Source organism: Triturus cristatus, chromosome 8 (genome assembly GCF_964204655.1).
Source record: "Triturus cristatus chromosome 8, aTriCri1.1, whole genome shotgun sequence".
Taxonomy (NCBI): domain Eukaryota; kingdom Metazoa; phylum Chordata; class Amphibia; order Caudata; family Salamandridae; genus Triturus; species Triturus cristatus.
In genome coordinates this window covers 1,072,119,159-1,072,139,191 of record NC_140591.1, presented here as the reverse complement: position 1 = coordinate 1,072,139,191, position 20,033 = coordinate 1,072,119,159, and the positions used below count along the sequence as shown (strand labels likewise).

The following is a 20,033-nucleotide window of genomic DNA, read 5'->3' as shown; positions in this document are numbered from 1 at the left end:
CTTTCAAGACAACCACTGATTATATAAATGAATTCTACTTACATTCATTCCATGTAAAGGTATTTCAAGTGGATAGCCTTGAAATGTGTTGGGGGTCCAGTCCTGCTGATCTACTTTTGACACTCTTGTTGTACAATTTTTGGTCACTCCAGACCAGGCTAAAACACGTGCTCTGAATCATAGTAATCAAAAGTCTATCCCTTGATTCTGATCCCCCATATCCAGATATGAAACATCACATTCTCAGCTAAAAAGCCCTGGAATAAGCAGCAACTCAAGAGAACCATCATTTACTCAGGAGCTATCCTATAAAACGACCTGTCAATCACGGGCCACAGTGGGTTATCAATAGTTGTATTTCTTGAATTATCTTTTGCCCTGCATGTTTGTCTTTCTCTCACGCTATTTGCATGGAGCAAATCTGGTTAGGCAGCAAGCGAGCACTGTCCGTTAATGGGTGTGCTCAGAGTGGATTCAAGACTGTTTACATGAAGTCGAGATTTACACGTCTGAATTGTAAATTGCATTACATTTCACAAATGTACCATTATGCGGGCACTGAAGAATTAAGTGATGTGCTCAAAATCACATGATTTTCAGCCTATTGCCAAAGTTAATTTTAGAGCCCAGTTCCTCAGGTTCAGATAGACAGCTTACCCACTAGATCAAATCTTCTCCATTCAACTACTGCTATTAAACGGGATGTTAATCAAAGTAAAGCACTTCAGAGTCTCTCAGGGGTATTAAGCGCTACACAACTGCAATTACAATACAGTACAACTCCACCTACCTCAAGATTCCATAACAAACACCAGAACTGAGAAAGAAAGTAGATTGACCTACGCCTTCTTCAAAACACACCCCAATCAGCAACGTTATGTACATGGCAAACAGATTGTTTCTATATTTCTAGAGCGTAAAATGAAAAAATCTCATTATCCTGCATGTTCAATGCGTAGGAATTTCTATTCTCTTGTCCGAAATTGCAAAATCCTCTCTATTCCCTGTGTAGGCAAAAGTGGTATATTTAAAAATCCATTGCACAGAGTCCTTTCAGGGACTGACCAAATGCTTCATCTATATTTCAGAAAGTGAGGCCCACAAATTGACTGAGAGTAAAAAAAACAGAAACAGCAACAACAATAAAGAACTCTAGCTAAAAGGACAAGAGGAAAACATTGCAGCCACCACACAGCTACTCACAAGCTAACCCAGTTAATTCACACTCTTGAATATAGGTAACATTCAATCACCAAGTGACTGTCCCATGGCTCAACTCTTTGTTAACCCATTTAAAAAAAGAAAATGTCCCTACTTCAGCACCCTAAAGATTCAGAGCAACCATAAACTGCCTTACACTCCCAACCTGCATACCTTCGAAGACAGCCAGCTAAAATAATTTACTAATTCAGCTTGACTTTTTTTTTTTACTCAAATCCGAGATATACACAGTTCAGCTAGCTTGAAGTGTTGCCCAAAGCTAGTGGAGGTCATAAATTGATGGGACTACACCCCAACTCTACAGCAGTCCCACTGTATAACGGTTTACTCCTGGTTAAAGTTCAAATATCTCAGCCTCATACAAGAGATATTCACAGAAACGGAGCATCACAGCTGGTCATCAATCTAACCAGAAATGCCACACCAATGGCACAACTCAACACAAAATATAAAGTGATCAAATGCAGGGGCGGACTCCTTTAAAGTGCCTATCCCCTTTTCTGAAAACTCACACATGCCCACATAAAAAGCATAGCAAAATTCCTTGCTAACCATGAATAACTGACAAATAAGTTTCTTTTATGTTGGTCAGCAGGCTCCACCTGGCCACCTATTTCACCTTAACTGGCTCGCACCTTTCTCTCAATTGAGTTACCCATACTCTACTAACTTTTTTCATATATTCCTGCTACACATGTACCAATGCCACACAAACACATCACTCATGTGATACATACCACCAGATAAAAGCCAAATAAATCAATTACATAAAAAAAGAATCTGCTCTCCAAGTAGAAACCAATGCTCTGTCAATCCTCACTGGCACCATAGCAAAAGAACAACAAACACACAACAGCTCCAATTCAGCGTGAACTCCGCAAAGTGGGTTTGAGCGGCCTCTGTTGTGGTTTTTCTCTTTTTACCCAGATCAGAGCGTAGCTTTCCACAGTAAAGCACAACTGCTGTGTTTCAACCAGAGAAGACTTAATACTGAGCAGTGGTGTCTCGCCGCCTGTAGTACCGATCATGTTCCTGATGTATAGCGGTATGAGACGCCGTGCCAGGACTTTGATTGAAATTCACAGGGAGCAGGGGGACTCCCGCTTAAAGTGCTTCCTATATTTCAGACTCGACAGTAAATTGCTTCACCGACCGAGAATCTATACTCACATCAATATCCTCTTGAGAAAAGCTTTCTGGATCCTCTCCCATCATGTTGGCTAAATGTCTCTTTCCAATGTTGAACTCTTCAATCTGTTTCTTAATAAAGGCCTCTGTGTACTTTTCAGGTCCGGAGGCAGCAGCATGTTTCCTCTGCACTGCTGCACTGGTAGATGTTAGCCTGAAAGTCTGAGTCAAAAGAAAGAAAAAAGGCAGAATGTTAATCCAATTATTTTTTTCGCTACATGCTGAATTGTAAAAGACTGATTAGAATAAAGTTTGTAGAGACTTACACAAATTACACTGTAAAAAGGCCGTCTCTAATAGTAGGTGAAGCACAGTAATTCAGCTAATTAGATTTTTTTTTATTTTAAAACTATGCTAAAGAAACATTAATTTCTGCTGCCTCTAGTAGGGTGGGGCTGTGATAAAAGCATTCATAAGTATGCAGCAAAAAGTAATCAAAATACACTGCCAACAAACCTCCTGAAAAGTGCAACCAATTCTCTGCAAATGAGAGGCACTGAATTCCTTTCAGTAAGCATCCAAAAGATGATAGAAAATATTCACGATGCAAGAATAATCATGGCAGTTAGTGGCTTTCACCACCAGCCTGTACTGGCAACGCCTCTAAAAAAGCTCTGGCAAAGACAATAGGTTTGGTTTTAATGTGCTAACACATGGAAACACAGGCATGCACAACTGAACAGGTTATCTGTGCATTGTATCACTTCAACCTGCATCTTTCTCTTCCTCCCATGAATGTGGCTGCTTTTTAATTTTCCAAACCTTGATGCAACATGACCAGGAAACACTTTTACGAGCACACGTCCCAATCAAGAGCCAAACCACATTTAGATGCAAAGTCACCCTTGAAGCAACATCATCAGGAGTTTTTGAGATGCTTTTTGGAGCAAAATCATGTTTAGATTCACAAACGCATTTAGTTGCAAAATCACATTTATGATTGGATTCACTTTAGGTACAAAATAACATTTTGTGCAAAGTAAGCATCATCAAGGTATCATTCTTAGCTGCAAAATGGTACTAAGGTAAGGTGAAAAAATACACAAAGGTGCTTCAACGTTTTTTGTTATTTGTATAGAAAACGAGATGAAAGTACCTGGAAGCCACTGTAGGATTAGCATTCTCATGATCGAATGTACTGCTGATTTTTATCCTTGCAGACTGACTTTATCCACTGTACGTTATGTGCTTTATATTATTTGCAATCATATGAACTGGACATGATGCATTTTATACTGAACAGTTCTAATTGTATATTTCTGTGTTTGTTTTATGGATATACTTATCTGAAATTAACTTGATTGATTGACACAGGTGCAACATCACACAGATGTGTACCATCAGCCAGTGAGGAAACATTTTAGAATCAAATCCACATTTAGGTGGGCTAATGGTGCCACATTAACAAAAATGCAGTAAAATACTTAAGAGCACAAATGCGTCTCCACTGCAGTGCATCAACTTTTCATTACAGTCAGTTCCTACATTCCAATGGGAGGCATTCTTTAAGGAAGTTAGGCTGACACACCTAAAACCAAATGGTTAACACTGACAGTGAAGCACTCTTCTGGCCAAAGACAAAATATGAATGACACTTGCTCAAAGCAATGGGTAAAAGAGGTTACTAAAAAAAACTAATAGCTGCAAATGGCAGATCCACATTCGTCTATGTGAATGGTTTTGGTGACATAAAATGTGACAAGATGGAAAGCTCTCTGTGGCCAGACCTAAATAGAAGTACCTTCTTACAACAGATTGTTTAGTCATGGTGGCAAAGTCCATTGTGTAAACAAAAATGTTCTTTTACAAAAGCGCTCTGCTCCCATGCAGCATAGGCTAGCTGCATAGCTCTGGCACACACCTACACCACTGCTGCAGCACTTATTTTCATATCAATCTCAGGTGCCATCAAAGACTAGATGTCTTTACTCTTTCGACAACTAAAAGCGTCCACCACAATTTGTTCCAACACGTTTGCCACCAGTGTCTATTTTCTAAATATCTTGTGTTTGCAATAGATTCAGCTTCATTTTCAGGCAGCCAAAATGGATACCTCTGAACTCACCCACAATTGTAGGGTGTCACCCGCCTTGACTCATATTTATCCACCAGACAAGCAAAATGCCTCCCAAGTACTTCAATCAATCCACCAGCCCTGAAAACCAACACCATCCAAAACTGTTTACCTCTTCATTGATATCAGTGCGAACACCCTCCAAAGTTAAACCCTCCTCGGAAAATCAAACGGGTGAGAGGTATGCAGACAGCTGAATGATACATGTTTCATCTAAAGAAAAACATTTCTTCTGTCTCTAATATTAGTAATACTGCCTAGGCGTTGGCTCTCTCGAAGCAGGATGGTGGTAATGCCATACTCACCAGGTTCCCTTGTCTTTCTGGAATATTAATACAGGTAGGGTATGCACAGAAGTGTATGGACAAAAGCAATTTGATGTAGCGATGCAAACCCTGTTACAGATCTACGAATGTGTTCCTGTTTCTTTTTTTAAAAAAAACATGTGTAATAAAACTTGAACATATATTTTCCCGCTAACAAATGTTCTACATTTCTCTTTTGCTCGCAGGGGTAGGTAATTTGGAGGACAATATGTCAATTTTCTCCATCTTGACTGGGTATCCCCTGCACTCTTCAACCCCACCTGCAAGTCGCCTGTCCCTAAACAACCAGCATATTTGGGCAAGAAGTTGTCAGTACCCAGTGCCATCAGTTACATTGTCCCAATAGAATGCAATGAAGCAGCTCATCGCCTCTGAAACTCTCTTGTTTGTTGCTATCATGCTACAACCAATCCTCAATAACATATTTGTTGGGCCCTGAAAAGGTACCTTTTTAAGGAACCTTTACCAGTTTGTCATATTAAGCTAGGGATCATCACCTCTACTATTTCGCCTTTGGTTCACTTTGTTGTGCACTGTCATTTTTCCACTCTTTACTTTGCCTAGGTTTATTTACAGTTTTCCTTTCCTTTACGTAAATTTATTACATTAATATGTTTCGTGTTATCCAGTATATGTAAAAATAAAATAAATTGATAAATAAACAAAAGAGTAGGGGAGGCAAGAGTTTTTCTTAAGAGCTGCCGGCTCTGCTAAATGCTGGGATTCCCAAAGCCCAAGGCTGCCTAGTCTTGATTCCACCTCACGCCTTTTTTCCACCACCTGTCTCTTTATCTCACTCATGCAGGTTTTTTCCTCCCTACTTTCATCTTCTGTCTCAGTTTTCTTATCTTTCTGTTCTTCACTCATTCTTCTATTTCTTTCTTTCTCTCTCTTGCTGTGGGTCAAAGTCTGAGGAAGAAAAAAAAGTTGGGTCCCCAAAACGGGTACTGGTGATCACCACCCGCAACTACCAGCGCAAACTATGCACTAAATACGGTGCAAAATTACCTACGGAGGCTAAAAGGGGCCAGTACATTAACCTTTCAATAAAAAGAAAAAAAATGTCACAGCAGGAGATTTAAAGTGTTCAGGAATACCAGTATACCCAGTTGGTACACCTTACTAGCCAATCGCAAAGCATCAAGTCTCACGATTAAAGAGCATGTAATTGTAAGTAAACAGGGTATGTGATAATTGTGTCAACAGGCAAACAAAAGTGAATGTGGACTAATTCTGAAGTAATCTTGCTGGTGTTTGGTTACTATATGTGTTGTCCTCAGTGTTTAATTTGTAAACAATAAATACATAAATAAATAAAGCAAAAGAAAAAAGAAAAATAGGTTTAGAAGTCCAAAGATCCCCTAATGTACCTGCCACCGAGACTGTTGAATGTCAAGGGTGCCGAATGCCAAGGCTGCATAATCTTAATTACACCTCATGACTTCAATTTCTATCTCATTCTTGGAATACTTTTTATCCCTCCAATTGCCCTCAACACTTGTTTTCCTATGTTTTTATTCCTCTTACCGTCTCCTTTTTCCACCTTACTCTGGGGCAAAGCTTGATGAGGATGAAGGAGGTGGTTCTCAAAAGTAAGCGTAGGTGCCTAACACTTGCAGCTACTGGCACAAATTAAGCACTGACCCACTCACTGGTGAGTACGAAAAGTCTCATTTTGGAAAGGCTGTATTTTTTATTGTTGGACTTGGTCCTAGACCTTTTTGCCTTCACCCCTCCTGTTTTCTCAACCTGTTTTGTTGGTTTTTAGGGCTCTGTGCACTTTACCACTGCTAAGCAGTGCTCTCTCCCTAAAACATGGCAAAATTGGCTTACACCAAATTGACACATTTAATTTACTTATAGGTACCTAATAAAGTGCTACTACGTGTACCGAGCAACTGTTAATTAAATGCTACTAGTGGGCAGCAGCACTCATTGTGCCACCCACTGAAAGTAGCTTTTTAAAACACGCCTCAGGTCTCTGATTGCAGCCTATAGTGAAGTTTTAAACTGCCAATTGGGCCTGCCCTAAACTTTGAGGCCTTCTAGGAGTTTACAGCTGCATGGGCCTGTTAATTGCTCCCCCATCAGGAATGGATATTGGGCCCAGACAGTGAACAATAGGACCTGGGCGTAACTGGGCGAGGGCTATCCTGCCAGAATGGGAGCTGGGAGCTCTTGCCCGCCCCACTTACATTTCAAAGGCTGCCTCCAGCACATTCACAAAGAACTTGACACCAGTCTATTGTCACCCCAGACCCCTTGGAGTCTGGGCAGGGAGGAAGTAAGTTTCAGAACCAACTATGGGGGGGAACTCTAGAAGTTTCTTCCACTTGAAAGCTGCCAACAAGAATAAGATAGGACCCTCAGACTCACTTTTCAGTTCAGTTCACTCCTGGACCTGCGGAGGACACCCAGCAGGCCTGCTGTGTACTTTCGAGGACTGCCTTGCTGCTTGAACCCAGGACTTTGAGTGAATTCAAGGGCTACTTGGTTGGCCTCCTGTTCTGAGCTACAGGGACACAAAGTGTTCCAACAACTTGAACCCTGCACCTGGACTAAGCTTGAACTGAATCCTGCCCTCTATGTGATGCCCACCCAGTTCTGGACCCTTGAAAGTGACGATAAAGGTTCCCAAACAGGCTAAATCCAAAACTTGGGACTTTTAGCCAAAAAGTACCCCAAGATACGAGAGGAGACCGGGACCTACATGTTCAGCGACCCGCCCAAGGGCATGCCGTTTAATGTGACTTCACAGTAGCTCCAGCTACATTCTTTTCTGCAAAAGACACACAATTGATGGACGGAATGCAGAACAAATCAAAACATACACCCCCAGTCAAGAGATCTGGGTTAAATCCATCATTCTTTTGCTCACCATGCCACCCCAGTTTAGACCTGGCCATATGCAAATCAGTCTTGACCCTGTGCCTCATGGGAACAGTCCAACCCAAACTGCCAAGCCAGGTCCTCCCTAGGCATCCCTAGGCATCCTAGGACCGGTTTCGGGGTTTCACCCCTCTTCAGCCAGGATAGCTTGATTCCAGTGGCACAGTGAGCCCAGGACCCACGTCTGGGCATACCTGGCGCACTTAGGGCGAGAAAGCAGAAGAAACACAATTGATGGACGGAATGCAGAACAAATCAAAACATTTACCCCCAGTCAAGAGTCCGGGTTAAATCCATCATTGTTTTGCTCACCATGCCACCCCAGTTTACGCCTGGCCATATGCAAATCAGTCTTGACCCTGTGCCTCATGAGAACAGTTTTTACATTCTTCTCTGCAGCAGTAAATCCTGTTCTGCGGCTTCTTGCAGAAGAGGTGTCCGGCCATGCAGAGCCCTCATCGGGTACAGCCTGCAGCTTCATCCCACTGGAGAATCTTCGACTTCCAAAAAATAGACCTTATTTAAATCTCAGCGGATAAAAAACTCTGTCACAACTGTGACGGCTATCCAGCCTGCCATATAACAATCTCCATAGGACATAATGGGATCATAATGCAGTGGATGGGAACTCCGTCATGTTTGTGATGCAGTATTCCCCTCCGCCAAGATCTAAATTGGGTCCTAAGTTTGAACATAGAAATCTTCACCATAACTTCATCCAGCAGCTCTCTGACAACGCCATCTCCTCATTACACACCGTCGGCTGCCTTCCCCCACTGAACTTTACCTTCTCAGACATTTGTCTTCAAAAAATTTTCCGTCCGAAGGTAAGCGGAGACCGGGCCCAAACCACCTTGTGTACCTAAACCCATGCTTCATCGCGGTCGGCCATTCCTTTCGACTTTGCACCGGTCTTGTGTGATTAGATGTCTGCGGCTGGCGCTTTGATCATTTAGGTGCTAATTTTTACTTACAACTTTCAAAATTCATAACTCTGGTCCTACTGATTGGATTTTTGTCGTTTTGGTGTCAAAACAGTTATTACATGTTACTCAATTTTTAAAACTGGTGTGGATTTTTCTTGGGTTGTGTTTTCACTTTATATTTAAGTGCTGCATAAATACTTTACACATTGCCTTTAAGTTAACTACTTTTGTGCCAAGCTACCAGAGGGTTAGGCACAGGTTAATTTATTAATTAAATAATAAAATAAATTAAAAAGTATATACAACTAAAGAAGCACAATTGAAATTGAGAACTTTTTATATATTTCATTGTGAATTAAGAAAATTATTTTAATATTGGAGCATTTGTTTGGTGTACACTTGTTTTTGTATTTTTGTGTTTTGAGGTTCAAATCACAGAAATTGCTTAGGCTGGGGGGTCCCCAGCTTCAAATAATGACTCTGTGCGGGTCACCGGATTCCAGTAATGATTCAGCAGTGGTTCACACAAGTTAAAAGGTTAAGAACCACTGCTGTATGGATGGCAATGGGTATCTTTACAAGTAGATAGCATGGGAATAGATATGTATTTGTATGAAAGCAAATAACTGCAGAATAATATTGATGTAGGTTAAAAGGTCAGGTGACAGCTGCACTGTCAAGCCAGACTTAAAAATCCATTTAGTTTATTGACTGCCTTCCTCCCATCTGTGCTGCTGCCAGTGAAAAACAACATAAATTATCTTGTTATCTAAGACACTGTCATGTGTCATGTCATGTGTGTTCCCCTGAAAGTTCAAGCTAAGGCAGCTAAATAAATAAACGAAATGATCAAAGCTGCGAGGAGGGCAACCATTATTTTTGTGGAAGCACACAACTTCTGCCCTATCAGAACCTGTACTCCTGGCTCCAACATGTGGGCAGAGCGAAAGTCCCTCTCCTGGTGATTCTCACATAAATGTCTGGCAAAAGCTGCAATAACAAACCAGACAATACTAAAAAAAAATAGCTTGCACTGGCTGTAAGAGGCAGTTCTTGTGAGAGTGGATGTAGTAGGAATCAACGTGTATGTGTGGGGCATGCAATGGCTGGACACAGATGAGGAAGTTTAGAGTCCCTCAAATTGCTTTAAATAGCTTTAATTCAGTAGTCCATCTGGCACTCTTGTAAGTGTGTTCTCTTGTTTACTCTTGTTATTTTGTGCTGCTTCCTCCCAGTGTTTTGTCGTGAAACACTGTCTTAAAACAAGTCAAATTGGTCGAAAGTGGTGGGTTCCACTTTCGAATTGGTGGCGCGCACAGGTATACTGAGACCTGTATAGGTCTAATTCTTATCAAAACTTTCAAAATAAATTCTTTCAAAGACGTACTCTTGATTTGTCATCCTTATATTTATTCACAAACATTTTGTTGTATCTCCATTGCAAATTCATTATTTCATCTGAATTTACTGTCTTTTTACAATTTTACAATCACCCAATGCATTTCGGGTCGATAAGTAGACCCTTCCTCAGGGGTCTGAAATTGGAGAGAAAAAAGGAAATTTACAGGGCTGTTCAGCCTATTTAACTCTTATGTGAAGTACAAAAGAACTAGTACAATGCTCTGATTGTTTAATGAACAGTCTCTAGCTAATACCTCGCTACTCTTGGAGGGTAATGCATCTCTAGATTTAATGGTGGAAAAAAGGGCGGTCCAAAAAAACAATGTCAATATAAAAGTGAATGCAAGCAACTTCCTTTAGTTAAACAAAACGGTAACTGTTTTTCGTATTATCTCAATTCACATTCGAATGATGTATTTAAATCCTTAACATAATGTGTTAACCTCTTATCCAGTGCACTAATGCTAACTACATAAATTTAGTAAATGATAGATAAAATTAAAAAAAATCGGTAACCTAGTTGTTATCTGTTTGCGTGAGTATGTCTGTACTTACTTCCTGGTGTAAAATTGCCGTGTATTCGTCTTCCAATGGAAATCGAGTTAGTGGACGTTCACGTGTCTGTGGTATTTAAGTGTTTCCTGATTGGTTTGAATTTGTTCAAGTCTTCCAATACGATTGCCTTATGGGAATTCACGTATTAGTGCTATTGTAAACCTGTGTTGATTGGTTTCCGTCAAAATGACGTGTCTACACACTCGTGACCCGTCTAGGACTCTTGCGTGTATGGGGATACCACGTATCTATTAACCAATAAGAATAAAGTAAATACGTGTGAACTTGAATTCTATTTCTTAATTAAACTGATTGGTTCAAACGCGTAGATGTAATGCTATAGAACCGGTTAATCGTGTGATACTACGATGTTACTAGTTGTTGAAACAAATAACTACTGACATATGTTTAAAACAATACGTAAGTACAAACTCACATTTTGAATATTAAAAAGTGAAACATGAAAAATATCAGAAGGCTTATCATTCTAACATGAACAATGCAAACAATGTGAAAAGAAAATTAAATCAACAATGTATGATCCAAACGAAATATCATCTGAAAAACAAGAATTCATGAGTTCAGCCATCTTGAATTGGGATGGTGATATGGTATTCTAGCAGGAATACAATATTAGATCCTCAACAAATGTTCAAAGAAAGCATGATAATTCAATCCTATCATTGATTCCTTTCGGTTGCATGCTGTCCATTTTCCTGATCCAAAAGTATTCCGCTCTCAGTCTTTGTTTATGGGCATCCATAGTAGGATGTGGTTTTATCACTTCCATTATCGTAAATCTCAGTTGTGCGATGTTATGACCTGCTTCTGTCCAATGTCTGGACAATGCTGATTTTAAGTTCTTATTTCCGATATTGCTTTTGTGTTCTGTTATTCTTATTTTTATCTTGCGTTCCGTTTGTCCTATGTATAACTTCCCACAGGGACATTTAATTCCATAGATTACTCCTTTGGTGTCGCACGTGCTTGAGTGCAATAAAGAAAAGAATTACTTTATTGCACTCCAGACATTGGACAGAAGCAGGTCATAACATCGCACAACTGAGATTTACGATAATGGAAGTGATAAAACCACATCCTACTATGGATGCCCATAAACAAAGACTGAGAGCGGAATACTTTTGGATCAGGAAAATGGACAGCATGCAACCGAAAGGAATCAATGATAGGATTGAATTATCATGCTTTCTTTGAACATTTGTTGAGGATCTAATATTGTATTCCTGCTAGAATACCATATCACCATCCCAATTCAAGATGGCTGAACTCATGAATTCTTGTTTTTCAGATGATATTTCGTTTGGATCATACATTGTTGATTTAATTTTCTTTTCACATTGTTTGCATTGTTCATGTTAGAATGATAAGCCTTCTGATATTTTTCATGTTTCACTTTTTAATATTCAAAATGTGAGTTTGTACTTACGTATTGTTTTAAACATATGTCAGTAGTTATTTGTTTCAACAACTAGTAACATCGTAGTATCACACGATTAACCGGTTCTATAGCGTTACATCTACGCGTTTGAACCAATCAGAGTTTAATTAAGAAATAGAATTCAAGTTCACACGTATATACTTTATTCTTATTGGTTAATAGATACGTGGTATCCCCATACACGCAAGAGTCCTAGACGGGTCACGAGTGTGTAGACACGTCATTTTGACAGAAACCAATCAACACAGGTTTACAATAGCACTAATACGTGAATTCCCATAAGGCAATCGTATTGGAAGACTTGAACAAATTCAAACCAATCAGGAAACACTTAAATACCACAGACACGTGAACGTCCACTAACTCGATTTCCATTGGAAGACGAATACGCGGCAATTTTACACCAGGAAGTAAGTACAGACATACTCACGCAAACAGATAACAACTAGGTTACCGATTTTTTAATTTTATCTATCATTTACTAAATTTATGTAGTTAGCATTAGTGCACTGGATAAGAGGTTAACACATTATGTTAAGGCTTTAAATACATCATTCGAATGTGAATTGAGATAATACGAAAAACAGTTACCGTTTTGTTTAACTAAAGGAAGTTGCTTGCATTCACTTTTATATTGACATTGTTTTTTTAGACCGCCCTTTTTTCCACCATTAAATCTAGAGATGCATTACCCTCCAAGAGTAGCGAGGTATTAGCTAGAAACTGTTCATTAAACAATCAGAGCATTGTACTAGTTCTTTTGTACTTCACATAAGAGTTAAATAGGCTGAACAGCCCTGTAAATTTCCTTTTTTCTCTCCAATTTCAGACCCCTGAGGAAGGGTCTACTTATCGACCCGAAATGCATTGGGTGATTGTAAAATTGTAAAAAGACAGTAAATTCAGATGAAATAATGAATTTGCAATGGAGATACAACAAAATGTTTGTGAATAAATATAAGGATGACAAATCAAGAGTACGTCTTTTAAAGAATTTATTTTGAAAGTTTTGATAAGAATTAGACCTATACAGGTCTCAGTATACCTGTGCGCGCCACCAATTCGAAAGTGGAACCCACCACTTTCGACCAATTTGACTTGTTTAAATAGCTTTAAACAGTAGGTACTGAGCGAAGAATAAACTCAAATTAACGCTATCCAAAATACAGCATTAAATTTGCACCTTATCTTTTATTTCTTTTTTTTCCCTTAAGTTATTCATTTTCAAACAATACATAAGTATGAAAATTTGAGGGCACATATCTATTATTCTTTAAACATGCAATTCATTTAGAAAAATCTTATTTTATTCTTCTTTGAGATTGTCAGAGCGAAAAACTTAAGATCTGAGAGGCAAAAGTAATGTGTGAGGGAGAGCGCTTTATTTATACATTTTCCCTCATCTCCACTCCAAACAGTAATAATCCCAACTGTCACCTCTACAAGGTTCAATGGCTTGAGTTCTAAGCCTGAGGCCAGTTACAACCAAGGAAAGGAAAGGAAAACACATTAAAGGAACAGCATAATAATAACTTAACTTTTTCCTTTAATGATATTACACTTCTTCCTTCTTATAAACAAACAACTGAGGATGCACTGTTAATCAATTAATAAAACTTTTCTAGAAGGAATTCTTGCTCTGGGTGCAAATTTTAAGCTTTCCGACACAGAATCATCCTTGGTGTCAATCGTTTGGTTTGAATCAGCCGAGGCACTATATTTACGTCCATGGGCAGGTCGATAAAATCCACATTGGATTCAGGTAAGTCCACTTTCATTTCGGCAGGACTATCAAATAACCCTTCACAGGAATCATCAAGATTTACATTTTCACGGTCAAGGTACACAACACCATGGTTTGGTTGGGTCAGTCCATTAACACTGTAATTTCTATATTTAGCAATCCTCCTAAAATTCTAACACTTACCATATTCGGGGATGACACTACCCTTGTTTATCTTGACCACTTTGAAGGGCTTTATAAACTTACTCTTCCCTTTGCCCACATGTGCCCAACCGAATTGTAACCCAAATGCTAACAGAAATACTACATGGAGTAGTTTTATGTGACTTTGTCATGCATTCTCTTTAAACTCCACTGTTTTGTTCTGACATTCCTTTTGACAACATCAACATCACACTCATGCATGGTGTTCTCAACCAAAAATTTGGATTTGAACCATAAAGGACAAATCAACAATGTGGTGGGGTGTCTCCTTTTCATTAACAGGAAAGTAAAAATTCCCATAATGCGGGACAATTCTGTATGACCACAATGGTCACTTTCCTTGAAAAATCAGTTAAACGGTTCCACAAGCCTGTTACATTGAGGATCATGTAACATTGTATTAATTTGTTCTATATTATGAATGCGTAAGAACTGTATCATTTCTGCTGATGCAATTTGGAAACCATGGTCTGTGACCAATTTTTCAAGAAACTCTTCCCTGCTGAAAACTTCCATTAGAAATTCAATTTCCACACTTGTCACTCTTTCCAACAACATAATCTCTGGCCATTTAGAGTGATAATCTATTTCTGAAAGGACCCACTATATCCAAACCCACATTCTGCCAAGCAAACTCTGGCCATCATGTAATTTACATGGGTGGAACGCAGATTTTACCATTTTTATCAGCAGCTTTACACACTTCACAGTGACGGACCATGCGGTCCGCATCTGCAGCCACCCTAGGCCACCAGTAACAACTCTGCATATGATTCTTCAATGCAGTCATTCCCATATGCCCTCTATGGCACAACTTCTCAGCAAACAATTGCGAAGACCCACAGGAAGTACACATTTATCGGAGCAAAATAAAAACTCCCTACTGCCTGACAATCCAGATGTTACTTGAGCAAAAGATTGGAGAGAACAAACCTGATTTTTACATTTGGGCCACCCTTCATTTAAATCCTTTTTAACAAGTGTCAACTAGCAACTTTCACTATATTTGGTGGTCCATTGAATTTCATCTATCTCATCACCGCTCACTACACACTCACTTACACTTGCCTCCACATCAAAATCTTCATTTTCCCACAACCTCTTCTCTTCCATATGGCGATGTAGATAAACAATTTTCCGTTTTGTTTCTGTGACGAAGATAATATCAAAATTGTATTCTTGAAGTTTTGAGCCCAATCTCACCATACAGGCAGTGGTATTTCTCCCGCCACCCATTCCAGAGACAAAATAGGAACCAAAGGCTTATGATCTGTTTGAATGGTGAATGTGATGCCCCACACAAAGGGGCTCATTAAGATGTCAGGCGAAAAGCCTCCGCCAGACAGTCAGAATCTTCCTGACCGAGTCGGAGCCCTTCCGACCGACTCGGTCGGTTTACAGTTCGGCCGCCTGATTACGATGATCGAGGTCGGAATGTGAACCGGCCGGTCATTCCGACTTGGTTCCGACCGACTCGCGGAGTACTCCTGTCGGTCGGAACCGCACCGTAACCCCCTATGGACGGCGTTTCTGCCGTCGGGATTAAGATGTCGGTTTCCAACAGTCTTTCCGCAAATGCCTTTCCAAAACGGAAAGGCTGTCGGAAAGTGCCTTTGGGGGACTCTGGCAGGGCCCTTTAGCCCCCTCAGCCTAGGGTTGGTGGCCGAGGGAGTACCTAAGGTATCCGCCCTGAAAACCCTGCACTGTATGGCAGGCACCATGCAGGGTTTTATACACACACCCATTTCCCCTTAGGAGTCTGTGTTGCGGGCGGTTCTTGGGCGAAACACGAGCTCCCATTATGTAACAATGGAAATCCGACCGAACAGTGTTCGGTCGCATCGTAATCCGGTAGTAAGAACCACCAATCGCAAGTCAGTTGGTTGGTCCCGAAACCAAGACTATGTCGGGCGGAGGCTTTCTGCCAGACACTGTAATCGGCCACAAATTGTCTAAAGTGATTAGCGGCCCATGAACAAGCTAAAAATTCCAGCTGTATAACAGAATATTTACGTTTAGTCTAATTTTTTTTGTTTGAATATCTTTTATTAGTACATTTTCCTGTATAATTTCCTGTTACAGCATGTCTATTGTCTAGCATCGACAAGCATCACTTTCCATATAACATTACTTGGTCTCTGACTCTGTAAAGAGCCGTCAGCGTATATATCTTTCGCATAAACTTGGCGCCACCTTTAACCATTGTTTATGGATACTTGTCCAATTGCCAATTATCCTGGGCGTTAACTACCATATTTACGTTTAGTCTCATCTAGAGTTTTTGATGCGGCCACCACCTATTCAGAACAACCAGTCTTCTGTGATAACACTGTCCCCAGACCATAAGATCTTGCATCTACTGAAATTATACATTGTTTTCCATTGTTAATGGTTATAGAGCAGGATAATTTACTATTTGTGACAATGAATTCCAAAGCATGTTGCTAATCAGGTCCCCACACAAACCGGTGTAGCAATTTTCTTTATGGTTCCATAACCGATGCGTAGTTCTGTATACATCTTCAATAAATTTTGCACAAACCGATGAACAACATCAATTTCTCTTTGTCATCAGATGCAGGTGCTATTTTGACGGCATGAACAAGGCTCTAAGTGGGGACCACTCCTTTCCCAGATATGGTGTGATCCAGACAGTTCACTTGGGGCTCAAATAGTTTACACTGTTCACCACTTAAAACCAAACCTTTATCAGATCGTCTTTCACACACTTCCCTTAAAACCTCATGATATTCATATTTGTTTTTATAACACACCAGGATGTCGTCCTGAAAACATCTCACATGTCCTTCCATATATTTGAACATATGGAACATTGCCCTTTGGAATACTGAAGAAGCGGGCACCAGCCCAAAGGCATCCTCCTGAATTGAAACTCACCACAGGGCATATTAAAAGCTGTTATAGCATACACTGAGTGATGTCGGAGTACAGCCACAGAATAACAGGTATGGCAACTGCAGATCATGTATCTGCATCTTAATCTTCAAATTTATGTTGGCAGAGGAATAATGAGGATCTCAGATGCAAAAGTAATGCATGAGGGAGAGCATTTTATGTATACATCTTCTCTCATACCTCCTGCCAACAGTCACCTCCTAAATGTTCAATGGCTCACGTTCTAAGCATGAGGCCAGTTACAACCAAAGGGACAGAAAGGAAGGGGAAGGAAGAGAAAAACAAAAAGGAATAGGGGAGGTATGGAAAACACATTAAAGGAACATTAGAATAATAACTTAACCTTATACTTTAACAATTTGACACCAATCTATAGATCATGTTAGCAATAAATCTATTAGACAGTTTTGCTGTCAAAAGCCTGATCCTAAAATCAAAGCACAGACTGAACTTGAAAGGAAGTTCTGCAGACATCACTGGGCTATGTTGGAATCCCTTTCTGTTTCAGGGTGTGTCCTTGCTAAATTACAGCAATCCTGGAAACCCAGTCTCTGTTCAGCCACAGGAAATACAGTTATTTGATTAAACATCTCAAAGAACAGAAGTTTAGGCCAGTAATATGAATCTTCATTGTGCCATCCATAGCACAGGAAATATGAGGGCTAGTACAATTCTGAATTATTTACACCCATTTAATTGCATTTGTAATTTAGATAAGGTTATAATTCTAAAATACAAAACGCCTCAGTATTGTATTGCAGTGTTGCGTAGTCGCATTTATACAGCACTCTATACCACTGATGAGACACCGAAGCACATGAGTGAATAGCGGCACAACACAGAGCAGAAAGCTTGTTTGTAAGCGTTCTGAAATTGTAAGGCAACTTAGACCTTTTGGATTTGTCTAGAAGTGACTGAACTGGTGCTTTCTTACTCGTCAGTTTACTGCACCTGGCCATATAATGTGAGGAAAAAGCGTGAGAGATAGAAAGCATTCATTATACATGAATTTATTGTCCATTTCACCTTACTATGTGGGCCTCTATGCATCCACCCAGAGTAGCAGCCAAAGGTACTGTGAGAAACTGGGATGTTGATTGAGGAAGGGTGTGAGCCCTTCTAAAGCAACATCCACAATCCTTGCCAAGGAGAACCACAAAAAAAAAAATCACTAAATTAACCTGTGCTTAACCCTCTGGTAGCTTGCCACAAAAGCAACCAGGTTTATCTTAGAGGCAATGGGTAAACTATTTATGCAGCACTCAACCAATAATAAAGTGAAAACACAACACAAGAAAAATCCCACACCAATTTAGTAAAATTTAATAAATGATGTGACACCAAACTGACAAAAATTCAATCAGTAGAACCGGAGATATGCAATGTCACAGACTTCAGGTAAGTATAGCGCCTAAAAGCACAAAGCGCCACTCGCATTATCTGGTCGTGTGAGACCGGTTTAAAGTTACAAGTTCGGGCTGACCTAGATGGAGCGTGGGACCAATACAGGGACCAGGTTAATCCCAGTGATAAAGTCACCTTCAAAAGTCCAGAGCACGGAGCAGGAAGAGCATCACGGATGGTCATCGCTGTAGCACGAAGAGCAAGCCAGGCATTGAGGATGGTTGTTGCGCTAGTGCAAAGATCCTGTTGGGCATCACGGATGGTTGTTGCTGGAGATTCAAGATCACAGCGGACTGTCGATGCTGTAAGTGACAATCTCGCCTCGTTGGGGGTCACTGTAGCATGAAGAGTCAGGTTCAACAGAGCTTCTCATTGGCAGTTGACATGGGAGGCAAGATTTTGGCACAAACTGGCCCAGTTCCTAAAAAACCCAAAACAGCAGGATTTCTCCTTCTCTTCAAGGAGCTCAGCTGATGGCACACCAAAGGTCCAGGATCTGGAAAGCACCTCTTGGGGATCAGGAATTCACTCCAGCAGAGGCCAGCATGGCTCAGGCACGTTCAGCTGCAGGTCCAGTTGCAGCAGGTAAGCTGGCAGTTGCAGAGAGGCCTCTGCAGCTTGTTATGTCCCTGTAGCTCAGAACAGGGACATAGGGTCCAAGGATCAGTCAGCTGACCCTTGGAGTCACTTCAACCTGGGACAAAGGGGTAAGGTCCAGTCATCCTTCTGTGCAAGCCGGGAAAGCATCAACCAACAGAACAGGAGGGTGTATTTCTTCTGTAGTATCAACAGGTCCATGACTGTATTGAAGAGTAGGTCTGAGAGTGCCCTTTTTATACCTGGTGCCCACTTTGAAGAGGGAGAAGCTTCTTGAGTTTTTCCCCTACATAAGTGTCCAGAATTTCCTACATCCGTGCCCTGGTTCCATCTGTCTGGGGCACAATAGGTTAGTGTGAAGTTCTTTGTGTGTGATGTGAGCTGGACCAATGCCTTTGAAGTGCAAGTGTGGTAGATGACTGCTCAGCCCTCCAGCCAGCCAGAGATGGACCATCCTGCCAACACCCAGACCCTCCATTGTGATGCTGTCTGGGAAGAATACACAAAGACCAACTGCCAACTAACACCTAGTCATGTGACCTAGGATACAGGCACCAAATGGTTAGGACAAGAACATGGCAACTTTCTAAACCTGAACTTTTTAGAATCTGACTTTCCAATTAAAGAGGGTTTTAAATTACAATTCCTCAGATACCAAACATGACATTTCTACCATTTTGCATGTTACCTCCTGAATGAATGAGGTCAGACGCACTTGTGCTGCTGCTCTATATGTTCCTAAAGACCTGAGCTTCACCACTATGACTGCAAGTGAGGTGTCTAATACTGACTATATTAAAATGCTCACTCAAATAAATGACCGTCAAAATTGTTTCACAGACACACAGAAATACGATCACCATTTAATGACAAGCACAGGAGCAAGCGTTCTGAAGCAACTTGTGGATGATTGTGTCAGCTTAGTTTATATCAGGAAAATACCTTCATTCATCACACAATTACATTTTTGGGTAAATGTTGAAAAAAGAAGACATTTTTACTGTACACAATAAGTACATTGAGTAATCAATTTTAAAGTAGACTAACAGATCAAGAAACTTATTTTTTTTTTAAATCCATGTGTTTTGGGTAAAAAGTTAATGCCTTTGTGGCTTCAGACGTATTTGAT

At 40.3% G+C, this 20,033-nt stretch overlaps 1 protein-coding gene across 1 annotated transcript in view; it reads right to left on the bottom strand.

Annotated features, from left to right (window-relative positions):
- MRPS9 (mitochondrial ribosomal protein S9) overlaps positions 1-20,033 on the bottom strand; it is a 356,063-nt gene that overhangs the window by 279,371 nt on the left and 56,659 nt on the right. The window contains exon 2 of the mRNA XM_085622604.1: positions 2,392-2,571. Within this exon, the coding sequence (XP_085478730.1) occupies positions 2,392-2,571 (180 nt within the window). The remainder of the gene's footprint in view (positions 1-2,391; positions 2,572-20,033) is intronic.